General features: G+C 41.9%; 1 protein-coding gene across 1 annotated transcript; it reads left to right on the top strand.

Moving 5' to 3' along the window:
* Positions 1-1,505: 1,505 nt before the first annotated feature.
* LOC134405693 (vomeronasal type-2 receptor 26-like) lies at positions 1,506-11,826 on the top strand. Its single transcript, XM_063136937.1, has 6 exons — positions 1,506-1,747; positions 4,330-4,621; positions 5,614-6,030; positions 7,615-7,842; positions 10,093-10,159; positions 10,916-11,826. The coding sequence occupies exons 1-6, from the start codon at positions 1,506-1,508 to the stop codon at positions 11,824-11,826; spliced, it is 2,157 nt and encodes a 718-aa protein (XP_062993007.1).
* The last annotated feature ends 639 nt before the right edge of the window (positions 11,827-12,465 follow it).

Raw genomic sequence — 12,465 nt, 5'->3', positions numbered from 1 at the left:
GGCCTAACCATGGCTTAGTATGTTGTCTGAACAGGCCTTCTGACTTGAGTTGCAACTTTCTCCCCAAATTCTACATTATTGAGCTGACCAGCTAGCAAGGGAAAAGGGTCAAAAGTACTGACTTTCCCCCTTTATTCCCCTAATTTCTTTCCCCCCTCTTCTTCTGTATTGTCTTTTTGACTATTTAAAAAAATGTTAATTCCATAGACAATGCCATTTCTACTTTTCTGTTGGTTAAGCAGTTAGCAAGGTGTATGAACTCAAGAAATAATAAATAATAATTTATTAGCTCTATATGTGTGTTTATAATTCAGCAACAGGGGAAAACCATAACCTTCTTTCCAGTTTCAAAAGGAGTGAAAAGAGAAGAAATATATCAAGGAAGAGGCTTCAGCTTCTTGGATGCCATTCGGTTTTTAAAAGGATTGAATATGTCTCTGCACTGTCCTAATCTTCTGGTTGCTTTAATTTTTCTTCTACTCTATTGGACTGATACATGTGATGCCGGCATGAAGGTGGGCCTATGCACACCATTTCAATGTGGATCTCAGAGAATAACTTCCTAGTGTGTTCTGCTTAGTGAGTCAGATATGTTTCTCAGCTCTTCCATGCCTAATGACATAGGAAACGTAGCAGCTGAGATGAAGAGTATCATTGTGGTAGGGCGTCCTCTGATGACATTGACTTTCATAAAACTTCCCCTGGATGTTGCACCTGTACCACATACAGAGGACTTCATGGCAGAAATGGCCAAGGGATGGACTCCTTGGCTGCTTTGGGGAGAGCCTATGTTTATGTGTGTGAGGGCGCATACTGGCTCAGAGGAAGGAGTCATGGCTCAGTGCCAGAGCCCATGTGTCTTGTACACCACTCTTTAAATTTTCAGTTGGGAGCAGTATATAAATATTGTAAATAAATAAATAAATGGGAGATTAGGCTGGCCACATGTGGATTGATAATGTGATTTATTAAGTTGACTTTTCTGTCCTTCCACTGGTCAGGTCGCAATTCCTTTGTTAGGGCCAACTATCCAAGAGACATTAGTATCCTATTTTAAAGTATGATTTCCTATTGAATAGCAGAGGTATTGTGGGATTACAGAGAAATGTTATCTTTGCTTGTGTCAAGACCTGAGCAGATTGGAACAACAATGATTTGCCATGTAATTAACATTAAAAAAAGGAAATTACTGTGATCAGCACTGCAATTTTTGAAAACCCCATTGGCATCAAAAAGCCATGTGTGAAATCCATTCCGAACCTGCCCATTTTAGCTTTGATGTGTTTATTTGGTGCACAGTGTTTAAAGACTTCATCCCAAACCACATTCACTACACTCGCCTGGAATGTCAGTTTGATATTGTGTCCACTTGAGCTTTGATACATTTTCTGTTAGACAAAGAGGCCTCAATTGGTGCAGAGGTGAAATCTCTTCCTCCTTCTGTAGTAAAGTTGACTGTAACTCTTACCGGGACAAAGGCTAGTTGGGCAAGTGAATAGGTGGCCATGGAGATCTGCAGCCGGGAGTTCGGGCAAGATTTTTTAGCACTCACTTTGATTCTGATGCTGCTAAATAATTCTTCTAGCAAGAGTCTGAACGCCACCATCTGTAGATGGCAGACGACAACTCAAAGTCATTCATATAGTCAGACAGATGAGATTATCATTGGTGAATTTGTATCTCTTACACTTGTTAAAGTGATTCCGCCTGGGTTTGTTGAAAATCCAGTTTCCTCCTATAATGGCGCGTAAGTAGTTCTTTCTTTTCTTTTCCTTTTCTTTTTCTTTGAAATGCTCTACTGGACTATGTGATCATTGTCATCTCAACAAAATACATATTTCCCTCTTCCTCCCCTCTCTCATTATTGTTTTTGTCATGCTAACGTAGGCAATTTCTACACAATGGCCCCTGGAAACATGCCCGGATCATCCCTGTGCATACAAATGACACACAGGGGGTCCCGGGAGCAAGCAGGGATGATCCCTCCATTTTCCTGGGATAATCCTTAGGTGTAGAAAGGGCCATAGATTCCGGTTAATTTCCTTTATACTGCTTTTAGCTGGTAGGAAACAGGGCACTGCCAGATAACCCACCCGCTGAATTCAAGCAAATAATGTCTGCATTGCATATGCATGAATTGATAAGCTACGTGTTTTGCACTGGGCAGTGGAGCTTCATGTTTGAATTCAAGTGGTCTGTTTTCTTCCAATTTACACATTGTATGCATTGAGTGATACACTTTGCACACGGCAATTGCTCTGTGGTTCCATGGCTTTAAGCAGTCTGTATTCAATGAGTGTTAGCAAATATTGGGCAAGAAGACGGGTTTTGACATGATTCCTTTTAAATACAGATTTTCCTGAAATCGGATTAGCTCCTCTTGGGGCAGATGGCAGCCAGTAATGTGATGTATAGATGAGAAAAATAACACCACAGATTCATAATAGAGTTGGTTCAATATGTCAGGTTTGAGGCACTCAGCAAAGTTTTTAAAATCAGTCAGGCTCTGTGTACTTTAACCATTCCAAACCTAAGGGTGTGGTTTCATCGTGAAATCCTGGAAAGCAGTTGTCAGTCAACCTATAGACAATGGGCTCATCGACACCATGCAGGATATTGCACTATGAAAGTGGTATATAAAAGACAGGAGCCACACCAAGCAGTACATAGCAATATGAAAGTGGTATTTGGTATGTGTCATGGGACCCAACAGTTGTCAGTGCACTTCAATACCGCTATAAAGCAGTAGTTTTGATCTTATCTTTTATATACCACTTTCATAGTGCAATATCCAGCATGATGTAGATGAGGTCAATGTTGAGCTCAATGGACCAATATTCTGAGTTCGTGTAAGGAAGCTTCCTGAGTGCAAGTTGTTAAAAACAGAAAGCCACCAAGCTGATTTTATCTCTATCCAGCTAGGCACCCACGAGCATGTCACTTCCCAAAGTACAAACAGAGTTTTCTGCACTAGGGGGTCTTACAGGTGGAGCAGAAATTTCTGCCGAATTCTGGTATTGTTCATATAATAATAAAGAGCAAGAAATGAAGAGAGAAAGAGGAAAGGACGTGTTTATAGTGAGAGAGGGGTGAAGGAGAAAAAGTCAGGTGGAAAGAAGTTGAGTCTTAAAGAGAGACGGGAGAGGAGGAGAAGGAGAGGGGGAAAGAAATGTTTCGCCTGGGTTTGCTCAACCCTTGGGCAAATCAACCATTAGGTAGAAAGAAGGGCAGGAAGAACGGTTCAATCTGCCAGCCACCATGTGGGTTGTGTTCTAGCCACTTCTTACTTTGTATAATTCCATGCTTCTTCGGAAAACTTTGAAATAACAATATATCCTCACAACAACATTATACACAAGCACACTTAGGCCTAATCTACAACTGCCATTTATCCCAGAGTGCACTCAAGTTCATCGCTGCGGGTCCAAATGCTGCACAGTTGTTCTAGGGATGAACTGGGAATGACCAGTCAGTTCTTCCGGGATATGTAGGATTGCTTTTGTCCTGGTTTTTTTTTCTTTTTCTTTCCTGGTCCTGGAACAATCCCAAGGTTCACAGACAGTGCGGCTCTCTCTCCTCAGGTCCTCCGTCTTCCCCATGAGTAGCAGGGCTCAGGAAACAGGAAAGGAGCTGTGCAGGCAGAGTCCACGGGCATCATGGATAAGGGGGAGAGCATTTTCGCCATCTTTCTTCATTGTGTGTGTTTTTTGAAATGCACCTTCGCGAAGGATCATGCCCGCACTGTTGAGCAAATGCCTCTGCTTTTAAAAAAAGCAATTTCACCCCAGAATGGCCCTCCTTTACTTCAGGAAAAACTCGCTGATGTGTGGCCCCTGAGGGATGTTCCCGGAAGCGCAAATCCCAATGATCATCTCTTCCCACTCCTGGAAGGCCTCCAGGTGTGGATTAAGCCTTAGTAAACTTTACAAAAGAAAAGAGGTTTCAAGAACTTGGGTTTTTCGTATCCAAACCAAACCCGGGAGCCACTTCATCCTACTGGCTGTGCTGTTTACATTGCCTAAGAAGGTTATCCTTGTTTAATAATTAATTAATTATTTTTAAAAAATAATTAATTAATTAATTTTTGCAGCAACCTCTCATTTACTCAGATCAGGGGAGGGCAACTTATGGTCTTCCTACTACTTTGCCCTAAAACTCCCATGATCACTTACAATTGACTTGGGCTGATCTGAGTGGTATGTTTTGGCCCACATTTGGAGGACCAGTAGTTGCCCACCCTCACCACAGATGGATACATCATAATGTAAGCTGTAATACACTTGATTCTGTGATGTAAGGATCGAAGTCTACATTCAAATCTTCTTGCAGGGTGATCCCTAAAAACTACCAGCATGTCCTTGCTTTTGTTTTTGCCATGAGTGAGATCAATAAAGATGCCAAGTTATTACCCAACAGCACACTGGGAGCCAAAATCTATGACAATGCTTTCAATGCAATAAGGACTTACTGGACCACTCTGGATCTGCTATTCAGAGGACTGAGGAATCCTTCTACTTACAAATGTAACAGGAGAGAGGAACCCATGGCTGCCCTTGGTGGGATCAACTCCCAAACATCCATCCAGATGGCCAACATCTTAAATATCTTCAAGATTCCACAGGTATGTGTGTAGAGCAGAGGAAGGCTAACTTTGCGGGCTTGAGGCTCATTTGAATTTTTGAAGAGGTATTCAAAAATACTTGACAGGAAAAACTTCTTGACTGTTAGAGCAGTGCGACAATGGAATCAGTTACCTAGGGAGGTTGTGGGCTCTCCCACACTAGAGGCCTTCAAGAGGCAGCTGGACAAGCATCTGTCGGGGATGCTTTAGGGTGGATTCCTGCATTGAGCAGAGGGTTGGACTCGATGGCCTTGTAGGCCCCTTCCAACTCTGCTATTCTATGATTCTATGATTCTATGAAGGTGCCTTTACAAAATTGGCTGGTGTTGGTGTTCTCAACAATGTGGGCTAAAAGGAAGGAAGGAAGGAAGGAAGGAAGGAAGGAAGGAAGGGGGAGGAGACGGAGGACACTTTCAGATATCTTGAAGTTTGGGGAACGGGTGTTAATGAAATGTGGGACCTTTGGCATGCAAGGCATGTAATGATTCATTTTATGAGGGAACTCACATAGGCAGACAGAAACACACAAAGGCTCATTCACTCGCCGACACTCTTGTGGCACAGAGGAAGCAAGTGTTAATTGGGGTTGGAAAGCCACTGTAACTGGTTTAAACCAGGGTTAGTTTTGGTTCACATTGCACACTAAGACATACATCACCTAGCATGCTAAGCCATAATGTTGAGTTCAAAAATGCTTAACCACCGTGGCTTAGCATGTCATCTGAACAGGGTCGATGAAGGGGAGGGATCTGAGAGGGGGTAAAGCTTAGTGACAAAACAGTATTCACAGAAGAAGTAACTTGTACATCTGTACTCCCACGCAAAGTAAAAATGATGGTTTAGGTCTCAAATATGAAAACTGCCAAATTAGTTGACTGAGCTTTTAAAATCCAGTACATTTCCTTCGCATGTCGAGTGTCAGTTTCCATTGAAGAAAAAAATGAATGCCATTCACTCATTCATTCCTTCATTCATTGTATCTTTCCCACTAGCTCAGCTATGGCTCCTTTGATCCAGTGCTGAGTGACAAAATTCAGTTCCCTTCTTTCTACCAGATGGTCCCAAATGAAGATCCTCAGTATGTCGGGATTGTTGGGCTGCTCAAGCATTTTGGATGGAACTGGATTGGCCTCATTGTTTCAGAGGTTGACAGCGGAGAAACTTTCCTTCAGACCCTCAGACCAAGGCTCCTGCAGAACACTATCTGCATTGCTTGGACTCAAGTGATCCCAACAGTGACACCACATTTACCAAATAAGATAATCCAAGAAAAATTGCTCCCAATTAGTAATACCCTCTTTTTGAGTGACATCAATGTGATCCTTGTGTATGGGGATGGTCAGTCTGTGGAGGGTTTTCGAATGGTTTTGTATTCAGCTGAGTTCTTTAAAAAGCGCCCATTGGAAAGGGTATGGATCATAACTGCTCAATGGGATTTCACTGCTGTATCCATTGGGGCAATGCTCACCACAAGGACTTTCAATGGCACCTTGTCATTTACATTCCATACAAATCTGGTGCCAGGATTTCAGGACTTTCTTGAGAGCATCAATCCATTTCAGTCAACGATTTATTTCATCCAGCAGTTCTGGGCCAGTGCGTTTCTCTGTTCACTCCCACAATATAAACTTTATGTGCCAAACAAGGAAAGCTGCACTGGGGAGGAGAAGCTGGGAAGAGTCCCTGGACCTTGGTTTGAAATGGGGATGTCTGGCCAGAGTTACAGTATCTACAATGCTGTTTATGCTGTAGCACATGCTCTCCATGCCATGGATTCATCGAGAGCCCTGAAGAGGGCAATGGGAGATGGGGGGAAGTGGAGCCTCCTGAACGTTCAGCCGTGGCAGGTAGCTGCAGCTATCAAACATAATCATAAAACATAAAATAATGTAGAACCATTAAAAACAAAGGGGGGAGCAAAAATCTATATAAAAATCAAGGGGACTGTCCAATTCCAGCTTCCTTTGAATGAAAATAAAATCATTGTCTAAAACCATTTAAATCCAGCTTCAGGTTTGGTTCAGCCTTCATTACCATAATGAAAGGGCTGGAAAGAGGTAATGGGAGTGTAACCTTCTCAATGGCTTATTGTAGTATTAACCAAGTTATCCTTCTGAACGAATTCTGTAAGCTGGGAGCTGAAGTGTGGTTCAGATAGTTGTTGCAGGGTCAGTTCCAAGAGGTTGTCCCGGTTGCTTTCTGCTTGTGCCCTTGAAAGTTGCTCTAGATCATTCCACTGGTGACCATCTTGTCCCTCATGCATTTTAATATCTATGGCAAGCTGCTGGTTATCCAGGGGTTTGGACATCAGAGCCATTAGTATGTGGTGGACATACACTTCTACATCTCTTTGACCCTGTTCAGAAGATATGCTAAGCAATGGTTGTTAAGCATTTTGAGCTGAAAATTAAGGCTTAGCATGCTATGTGAACTATGTCTTAGCATGTCATGTGAACCCAATACTAACCCTGGTGGTTACATAACCATGGCTTAAACACATTCACTAGCATTTGCTGCAAAAACACTAGCAGCCTGACCATGGCTTAGGAATTGCTCTGCTGGGAGCTTCTCTGCCGGCAGCCATGCTTCAAAGAGGGCAGGATGAGGGTCCCCAAAGGCTAAAATAGCCTCATCAGCCCCTCTTCTGGCCAGTGTCACCACAAAGCCCCACCAATGCTAGGTCTTGAGGAACATCTCCTCAACCCCTCCCGCCTCACCAACAATAGCCCTCCAATGGTCAGGCAACCCAAGCGCAGGCTAGGAACATTAGTTTTAGTATTGATCTGCCTTCTGCCTTTGGATAGAATTTTTTGTAATAAAAGTGGTATTTCTGTAAAGTACATCCTCTTGTAGATTTATGCCAGGCAGTACTGATACATTGAGAAATGATACTCAGGACACAACTTGGCAAAATTTCAAAGACAGAATGCTAACCCTTTCCCCAAGATTGGCCTTAATTTGTATTTTTGTCCGTTTGTTTCCTTGCAATCTAGCTTCACTCTTTTCTCAGGAACATCAGATTTAACAATAGTGCAAAGGAAGAAATATCCTTCGATGAGAAGTGGGACCTTGCAAGTGGATTTGATATCATCAACCTGGTCACATTTCCCAACCAATCCTTCCAGAGAGTCCGAGTTGGAGAGATGGACCCTCAAGCTCCTGCAGGCAAAGAGTTCAAAATCAATGCAAGTGCTGTTACATGGAACCCCAAGTTTAAGCAGGTGGGTGTTACTTACATACTACTTCCTCCTCTTCATTCATCATCATCATCATCAATGAGCATAGCCTGTATAATGTTCAAATATGTCAGAGATGCCTATTTCTCAAAGTATGCTTGTTATTCTCTCCCCTCACCCTGGGCAACGCACACGCACACACACACAAACCCAATAATGTGATTTATTAAGTTAAATATTATCTGGAGAATATTTATTTTTTATGTGTGCATGAAAAGACAGAATGGAATGCCACCTCATGTCTCCTTTGGGCTCCACTAAGTGAGTGATTTATTTCACGCTCAAAATTGGACACTCAGGGATGTTTGAGGGTCAATTACATGATGTCGGCAACAACCAGGATGTCTCCCGAGCTATTTCCTGAAAATTCCGCTATGAAAAAAACCACTTTTAATATGATAATATCCAAAAAATGTGGGATTCATCCCCTACTAGATGGTGCTGTCACTATGGAACTGAATGGAGCACACTTACAGGGGAACTATTCAAATCACATGGTTACCCTCTGCAACGATTTAGTGCAGCCCATAACAATCATGCAAAAGAAGAAGGAAGCACAAAGCCAAGGGTAAGCAAGGCAATTTGCCTTTAATGTTGAGGTGTTCTCAATCTGACTTGTTGGGATTAGGAACGGATGAATCTATTTCGTTTCCTGTAATATTAACACTTTCTCAGGCATTTTTTGCACATATTTGACACAACTTTCCCCACTATGACTTTTTGTAAGCTGTTTTCATGAATGTATACATTTCTGTACACACTGTTTTGATTGGAGGACTGCAACACAAAATTTGGAGCAGAGTGAAAAATAAAGGATAATTGTATCCCCATTTGCAGATTAGTTTGCAAAGTGGGTATTAGGTCCATTCATATTAAAATGCTTGTGAAGTTACAATCATTTTTGAAGCCGCTAAATTGTAGCTATTTGGATCTCAGATATATAGGAATGTGATGCTTTTTAGCTGCTTCAGAATGCATAATTCAAATGTTTCACATTATTTCCTTCCCCCGTCACACACACATTTTAAATGATGCTCAATAGTGCAGAGCCAAAGTCACACATACGCTGTTATCAAGTGGATATGTTTTTTTATTTATTTACAATATTTATATACCATTCCATATCTAAGAAAGATTCCGGAGTGGTGAAAATAATAATTAAAAACAGTAAAAAGATTTTTAAAAGATGAAAACAGCATATAAAAATTGTTCATTTCAAAACTGAATACCAATAAAAATGGTGGCTGGTCAGTTATGGAATGCTTTCTGGAAAAGAGCTGTTTTCAGGAGGCACTAAAAGCATCAAAGTGTTGGTGCCTGCCTGAACACTAGAGGCACGGAATTCCAAAGAAAAGGGGCCACCACACTGAAGGCTCTTCTGCTGGTGAACTCCAACTGGGCCGTAGATCCATGTGGAACCAACAGAAGCATGCTCTCTAATGACCTCAATGACCAGGCAGGTTGGAAGGAAGAACGCACTCTCTCAAGTATCCTGGTCCCAAGTTGTTTAGGGCTTTGATGCTAATAAAAAGAACCCTTAAACTTGGCCCAATAGCAAATAAGCAGCCAGTGCAGTTTCCTCAGCAAAGGAGTTATTTTAATAGTTATTAAAATATTGATAACTCTTCTTATGGCCCCAACACCCTCATGACTATTAGAAACTCTTCATCAGCGTTGGATCCCTAGTCTACTTCCCATAGGTGCACCCAGCTTTGATTAATAGTACCCAAAGCTCTTGCATGGAATAGATAACATCTGTATGCACTTAGAAGGGAAGAAACTCAACACTCTTTTGTTCACTCGAACAATTCAGATTTTATATGAAGGCAATATACATGCATGGACTTGGCCTTCTGTACACTCAAGGCAGAACATGCTATTTGGGATTCAGAGGCACAGACAATGGAATAAACTGCATCACTGGGATAATGAACTGTAATGATGGAGTGGACAATATGCAACTCAGAAGTGGTGGTATGGGTGATAAATGAAGAAGTTTTGGAATCGGAGTGATGATTCTAGTTTCAGAGATAAAAATCATGAGATTAGATCTTACAAAGCCATCACCAACAGTTGAGGATCACTTGGGTTTTGTGGGCCTAGTCTTCTTGCCATGGGAATGGCGACTCCTTTTCATCAATACTATTGCCATTATTACCACCTTTCAGTTACCCGAGAGCCACCAGGTGAACCAGCAAAGTAGTGCTTGTAAATTCACCTGTCTTCTCCTTCTAGTTGGTTGTGAGAATTAGGTCCAGTAAGCCCCAGTCCTCAACACCCCCTGAAAAGATAGAGCAAGTGAGTGAGTTGTCCATCTGTGTGTTTGGGGAAGAGAGTGAGTGACAAGGTGTGTGAGATGAATTATCACCAAGAATTATGGTGATGGGTTTTTCTCAGGTGGTACATCCTTGACATCTTCACATTTTGAGATGCTGGTCACAAGGTGTTGCAATGTTCCAAGGCAAAAAAGGTGTAATTGAGAATTAGAGCAATGAGGACAAACTAGCTTAGCCAAATGTCCTTCCTTGTGGTTACCATTAGATGCTGCCCAGTTCTACCTGTGTCAAGAGCTGCCACCCTGGACAGAGCATGTTGATCCAGCAGGGACAACAAATCTGTTGCTACGATTGTCCTCAATGTGCTAAAGAAATGATTTCAATAATGATAGGTAAGTGAAGGCATCTCGATTCACATGGAAAATGTACCAGAACTTTAAAAATGTGTGTCTACTGTAATTCTGTCATGTGTGTGTGTGTGTGTGTGTGTGTGTGTTTGTGTGTTTGTGTTTATTGGAATGTATTACCATTACTTTAACTTTTGTAAACTGCCCTGAAAGCTTCAGCTATGGGACAGTATATAAATTTAAATAATAATAATAATAATAATAATAATAATAATAATAATAATAATAATGTGAAGGTAAAATTGAATACTACACATTTGTTGTCTAAGCCCAATAATGGTGCTTAAAGAACAAAATAATTTTGTTTGTCACCATTAAAATTAGTAGACGTCAACTAAGAACAGGGAATACTGAGACTTTTCTCATGACTTTCAGATGCAGACCAATGTGAGAAGTGCCCAGAAGATCAGTATCCAAACAAGAACCAGGATCAGTGTATTCCTAAAGACATAAGTTACTTATCCTATGAGGAGCCTTTGGGGGCAGTTCTTGTTTCCTCGGCTCTTTTCCTTTCTGTAATCACAGTTGTGGTGTCGTGGAGCTTCATTCAACATCAAAATACTCCCATCGTCAAAGCCAACAACTGGAGCATCACGTGTGCCCTGCTCTGCTCTCTGCTGCTCTGCTTCCTCTGCTCCTTCTTGTTCATTGGGAGGCCTGGGATGGTGACCTGCCTTCTGAGGCAAACTGTGTTTGGCATTGTCTTCTCCATTGCAGTTTCTTGTGTGTTGGCCAAAACCATCACTGTGGTTTTGGCCTTCATGGCCACAAAGCCCGGAAACAGAATGAGAAAATGGGTTGGGAAGAGGCTGGCTTTATCAGTCATCATTCTCCCTTCTCTTATTCAAGCTGGTATCTGTGCAGTGTGGTTGGTAATCTCTCCCCCCTTCCCAGAGTTTGACATGCACTCCCACATTGGGCAGATCATAGTGCAATGCAATGAAGGCTCAGTCATCATGTTCTACCTTGTCCTGGGCTACATCAGTTTTCTTGCTATCGTCAGCTTCACTGTGGCTTTCTTTGCCAGAAAGTTGCCCGATACTTTCAATGAAGCCAAGCTGATCACCTTCAGCATGTTGGTCTTCTGTAGTGTTTGGGTGTCCTTTGTGCCCACCTACCTAAGCACCAAGGGGAAATACATGGTGGCCGTGGAGATCTTCTCCATCTTGGCCTCTAGTGCTGGCTTATTAGGTTGTATCTTTCTTCCCAAATGCTACATTATTATATTTCAACCTGAGTTAAACACTAGGCAGCAGTTGGTGAGGAAAAAGAATGAACAGCTTTGAAGTGGTGACCACAAACCTTATTTTGTAGCCATAGACATCATTTATTTATTCATTTATTTATTGCATTTTTATACCTCCAAAGAGCCGAAGCTCACCTGCATATTGCGCGTCTGAGGCTGGGTTACTGGGTTGAATCTGTTCCCCAAATGCTATATCATTATACATTGAGAGGTAGAGCAGCTGTGAAAGAATTGAATTCTCTTGCTTCACTCTTTGAACATTTTAAATTAGCTGTATTTCCCTTCCTGGAGTAACTGCTCTCAAGCATCTTCTTTGATTCCACACATATTAGTGGTGGTTGGGCTGTATTTAAATGTTCTCCAACTGTTTCATTACCATTTACAACCTATCCACATGGCAGAGAGCATCTTGGTGACCCTTTTGGTAAAAAATGGGGGTACCTGTGTTGGCCTTTCCCCATAGCTGATTTTGTATGGAGGAATACTGCTATGTGAGTTCCTCCTGCAATGTGAAATTATATAGAGTACGTGCAGGTTTATGAAGCTGCATTACGCTGAGTCAGACCATTGTTCAATTTGGCTCAGAAGTGTCTACACGGACTGGCAGCTTGCATTCAAATTTTCAGAGAGGAATCTTTCCCACGTCTTTCAAGGTTTAAGCTGTCCCCTAGTTTTGTGT

This window comes from Elgaria multicarinata, chromosome 11, assembly GCF_023053635.1.
Source record: "Elgaria multicarinata webbii isolate HBS135686 ecotype San Diego chromosome 11, rElgMul1.1.pri, whole genome shotgun sequence".
In the NCBI taxonomy this organism is placed as follows: domain Eukaryota; kingdom Metazoa; phylum Chordata; class Lepidosauria; order Squamata; family Anguidae; genus Elgaria; species Elgaria multicarinata.
Note: the sequence above shows the minus strand (reverse complement) of the source record. Positions and strands in the feature narration are given on the sequence as shown.